This window comes from Fukomys damarensis, unplaced genomic scaffold (assembly GCF_012274545.1).
Source record: "Fukomys damarensis isolate Sample0158 unplaced genomic scaffold, DMR_v1.0_HiC HiC_scaffold_29, whole genome shotgun sequence".
Classification (NCBI taxonomy): Eukaryota; Metazoa; Chordata; class Mammalia; order Rodentia; family Bathyergidae; genus Fukomys; species Fukomys damarensis.
In genome coordinates this window covers 17,531,454-17,536,608 of record NW_022900941.1, presented here as the reverse complement: position 1 = coordinate 17,536,608, position 5,155 = coordinate 17,531,454, and the positions used below count along the sequence as shown (strand labels likewise).

Here is a 5,155-nt window from a genome sequence, read left to right as displayed (position 1 = left end):
AAAAAAAAAAAAAAAAGTTAAAAAAAAAAAGAACCTAAGAATCTTTATAAAAAGGAGACAAGTAATTTGCATAAGCAACTTTAGGAAATCGTGCTGCGCTAAGGCCACCATTTCTTTGAAATCCGAGGAGCCAACATGCCCAATTTATACACTGGATCGTTGCTGCTCTCATCTTTTTCCCTTCTGCAAAAGCAATAACCCATCCTCCCTTCCCTGCATCAGCCCCAAATCTCTTGGATTTGTCCTTCATTTTTGTTTGTTTGTTTTTGCTTTTGGGTTTTTTTTTTTTTTTTTGGTATCAGGGATCGAACTCGGGTTCCTGCACTTGCAAAGCAGGCCCTGGAACCACTGAGCTAAATCCCAGGCCCTGTCCTTCATTTTCTATGACCAATCAGTCACAAATCTTTTGCTTTCAAAATCTTGTTCCTGTCTCTCTATTTGCTGTCATAATAATCTTCTTAAAATTGCAGTGTTCCTAAAAGGCACTTCTAACTCTCCATGATCTTCCCAAACTGCTAGGGAATGTAGTATAAGCTTCTATTTGATTCCACTCCCTCTTCCTTGACCCTAGTACAGATGGTTCTTTGTTGGGATTCGTCCCCCCTTCAAAACTGCCCCTTCCCTTTCACTCTGAATCTCAAATATTACTGACGCTTTCTGTCCAGGGAGTGTCCCAGGCCACACTGTCACCTGTGAGGTCCATTATCTGTTGCTTGAAATAATAATCTTGTATTTTGTTTCTTCTCTTCTGCTTTAACTAATTTATTTCCTTATAACAGGCCAATGAAAGCTCCTGAAGGTCATATGGATCTTCCAAACGAATGAATGCATTCATCAATTGTATTATTTTCTGGAATGAAGCATATGTATCACATTTTTTTAAAGAAAGCTGTATTTAGTCTGGCCTATGAGTTAGAAAGGAGTTTATATGTTTAGAACATTGAAGATCAATTTAAAGCTTTTTCTTAGCTTTCTCCACAAAGCAGTGTCACAGAATGAGCCCCTTGTTCTTTTGCCTTCAACCAAATGCCAGATCATTGCAAGTAAACCATCCCTTCCGGGGGTAGCGTGTGTCCACGTACAGTGACTGTGGTGTCTGAAGCAAAAGCTGGAGTGTAGAGACTGACAATTCGTATTGTTCCTAATAGCAAGGCATGCCATGGGAAGGGGGTAGTTTTTGGAGATTGTAATTGCAATTTAAGAGATACTTATGTGATTTGGGAAACTGATATGGGATATTTAGAACTTTCCTGCAAAAGTTAGAGTGGTGGCTGCTGTGCTCTCAAAGTTAGAATTATAGAAGATACAAAAGAGTAAGGCATAAAATGTCTCTGCTGTTAAGGAATTTGGTATCATTGGGGAGACAGAAATCCCATAAGGGAAATAACTATAAGGAGGTAGATAAACCTCACTAAAAAAGTAAAATCCACCAAGTGTGGTGGTGCATGCCTATAATCCCAGCACTTGGGAGGCTGAGGCAGGAGGGTTACTGTGAGTTTGAGTCCTGCCTAAATTACATAGTGAGACCCTGTATTAAGAAAACTAAAATTTAACATGAATTTTCCCTTAAAGAATGTGCAAATGCACTGTACATAGTAATTGCATAGTCCATAGTATTTCAGACCCTCACCAACCTTTTGAAAGGCGACTGCCATTTCCATTTTCAAGATGAGAATTGAAGCTCAGAGGCAACGAGCGACATGCCCAAGGCCACAAGTCAGTACTGTGTGGAGAATCTGAGCCAGGATTCTGTCTGACTACGAAGCCTGTGCTCTCGTGTTGGTTTATCCTGTCTTCTCCTGTGCCACAGCAAATCTTCCAAAGTAATGGTAAAGTTACTATTGTTACAATTTAAAAAGTACGAAAACCCAAGCCTGATGGAAATGTGGGGTTACCTTCCTTTTAAAAACTATTACAATATTTTTACATCTAAAACAAGAAAACTGGTGTCGATGAAGGCATAATATTTCTAAACCAACCACCGTTTTAGTGGCTCTCATATAATTAAAATCATTCTTTTTCTCTTGAAGGCAATTGTATGGGACTAGCAAGATGAACAAAAATAAACTGATTCATGATTTCCTGGAAGTTGTTTCAAGCGGTGATGTAGAACTCATCTGTGACCATATTACTAAAGTCTATTCCACCCTTGGAAACCTTGACTTTCAGCACCCAAAGACTGGGAATACACCTCTCATTACTGCAGCAGAAGAAAACCTAACAGAGGTACAGGGGGAAGGATAAAGATTGTGGTACTATGCCAATAAGCCAGGGATATTTACATTTGGTTTCCAGATTTACATTTGGAGGTTTCTTGTTGCTCATCCAAATGAACTTTCCATGTTTTCAGTCTATCCAAAGCCTTGTATCAAGTGACAAGGTCATTATTACTAACACTCTTTCAGTGGTAAGGACTGTTGAACTTGGTGGCCACAGCCACATTACCTTCGGGCTGGAACTGTGGGATTTGCAATCTTTGTTTAAGAAGGGCCTGATTTGGCTTCTTTCTTTTTGAAAAGGAACCTCCTTTAGTTCAGGTCATTTGCTACCCTGTTATCATGACATCTTTCAAAATTTAACCTGATTTTAATATATAAGGTCTTGGAAAGTTTTATAGGACAGTGGGGCCAATTACAAGAATTTATCTAGATTTATTTGATTCAAATTTTCATTCTTCAGAGGGTCACCTTCCTGAATATTGCAAACCTCATTTAAGATAAGAAAAGCTTTAACACTGGTCAATCTGTGAGTCTCATGAGAATTAGTCTGTCTCTGGGAAATTGAACCCAAAAGGTCCAAAGTTCCCTCAGGACAGCCAAAATCTACCACAAAAACCCTGCCACCTACCATCACCACTGAATGAATCTAGGTTTGTCATCAGGAAGGGCTGAGCTGTAAGATAGTTCTTTCCACTTTTCCTTTAACTTGCCTGAAAGGGACAGAATCTTTGGTCCACCCAGGGTGGATCTTGATATTATTTGTGACCATGGCATGGATCTGAGGCAAACTGCTGGATTGGTGAGGGACATAGCACCTACAGAAAAGTTAGTGAAAAATAGGATGCTAAATAGCTATCTTTGAAATTATTTTCTGGCACTCAACTTGCATCTATCTCCCACTTTCTCCTCGTCAACAGTCAATAAAGTAGAGAATCCTTTCTGGCCCAACTGACCTACTCTTTGGTCAATGTATTTGTTGCTGTTTTCCCATGAACTTTCTTTATATCCCATTCATTAGGCCATGAAACCTGTGTTTTTGTTCTTGTCTTTCTTATTGTATCATCTTTTTTTTTTTTTTTGTAAAAACTATCAACAGTGAAACATCTGAGACTTTTCCTTATTTGAAAGCTAACAAGTGAGACTGACACAGGTTCACAGAGAGATTCCTGAGCCAAAGGAAAATAATAGTTTACTTCCTCTATTTCTAGTAAGAGGAAGAGCATCAGAATTTCCTGAAGTTTTCAATGCCCCAGTTTGCCTAGGGCAATAGGAAGAGGGCCAGGGGACAGAGTAGGTATATTACAAGAGATGAACCAAGAGCCCGGGGAACCCTAACCTTTTCAACGGACAGTAGCTATGTCTTTCCAGTGCTCCAGAGGGAGACACTATTTCTGTATTCTAAGGCTGTTCACTACACAGTATCTTTGAAAACATTGTGTAGTGTTAAAATAGTTGGTGCTTCTTTTTGCTAACAGGCCTGCAGTGACCCATGGAAGATGTCTTCCAATAGCCTCTCTAAAGAATGATTTACTGATTTATTCTAATTGTGTCTGCTTCCTCACCTCTCAGAACTACTAGAGTCTAGCTTCTCTACCACTTTATTGAAGTTGCTTTTGCCAATATCATCTACAATATCCTTGGTCACTTTCAGGTCTCAGTAGCACTTGATACCAGTTTTCCTTGAAATGTTTTCTTCCATTTTCTCTCGTCTGATTTTCCTCACTACTTCTGTGGCAGCTTCTACCCTGTCTCCCTTATGGATTCTTCTCTTAAATACTTGCGTCCCTTGATAATGAAGAGATGACTCATAATTCAGTAATTCAAGACCACATCTCTCACCTGAATTCCTGTTTATATAGTATCTTGAGCATCCAACTGAATTTCTCAACTTTGTTAGCACGGAGACCTCAAGTAGAGCCTGTCCCAAATTGTCTTTATCTTTCTTTCCAAACCTAATCCTTTTAAGAAACAATTGCATCAGTGTTACCTATCTTATTAAATAGCTTCACCATCTATTTATTTTAATCAATTTATTCACTCACTAAAATTCTTATTTGTGTGATAAGATATTTTGCCTATATATTTGCATTTTAATGAAAATAAAGCTCAACAAGTAAAGAAACCAGAGGCATATAAGTAGATTACAAGTTTTTGTTAATGGTTGAATTAACCGATAGAACAACTCTTTTTTTTTCAGCTTTAATTGAGTTTATTGGTACATTTTAGGGAAACACTGCAGTTACATTCATTGTTGGGATCTTGTGCCTCTACATGACAAGTCTTGGTTCTCATTTTTCCCCTTGTCCCTGCCCTCCCTTTACCCCCTCCTCCCCTCCCCATCTACAACCACTTTATTTCCATCTTTTCATTATCTCACATTTTTTCTTTTCCCTTTTTACCCTTCCCCTGCCCATCACACCTTCCCTACACCTTTAGCTCCTTTCTTCCCATTTCTCAATATCAGTAATCTTATTAGGATCTTCTGTATTATTGCAGATTATTCACACCAGAGAAGCTATTTGGTATTTACACATGTGTGCCTTATTTATTTCACTTAGGAGTATATCTTCAATATGTAACCATTTTCCTATGAATGAATCTACTTTCTCATTCTTTATGGCTGAGTAGTATTCCATTTAATACAAAAACCACATCTTCTTTATCCAGTTTCCAACTGATGGGCAAATAGGCTGTTTCCAAGTTTTAGCTATTACAAACTGTGCCGCTATAAACATGGGTGTGCATACTTCTCTGTGATATGATTCTTTCAATTCTTTTGGAAAGATACCCAGCAGAGGGATGGCTGGGTCAAATGGAACCTCCAGTCCAAGCTCTTTGAGGTATCTCCATACTGATTTCCATAGTGGTTGCACCAGTCTGCACTCCCACCAACAATGGAGAAGGGTTCCTTTCTCCCCACAATCCCGCCGACATTT

At 38.8% G+C, this 5,155-nt stretch overlaps 1 protein-coding gene across 7 annotated transcripts in view; it reads left to right on the top strand.

The window, feature by feature from the left end:
* Positions 1-5,155, top strand: part of Map3k19 (mitogen-activated protein kinase kinase kinase 19) — a 75,811-nt gene that overhangs the window by 24,086 nt on the left and 46,570 nt on the right. For 5 of the 7 annotated variants that reach the window (XM_010606177.3, XM_010606180.1, XM_010606184.1 and 2 more), the window contains exon 2: positions 2,031-2,226. The exons of 1 other annotated variant lie outside the window; for it this stretch is intronic. In XM_010606177.3, coding sequence (XP_010604479.1) covers positions 2,053-2,226 — 174 coding nt within the window. In that variant the 5' untranslated portion in view covers positions 2,031-2,052. Of the gene's footprint in view, positions 1-1,668; positions 1,830-2,030; positions 2,227-5,155 lie in introns of all 7 variants that reach the window. One more of the 7 variants, XM_010606179.1, reaches the window with a different exon arrangement.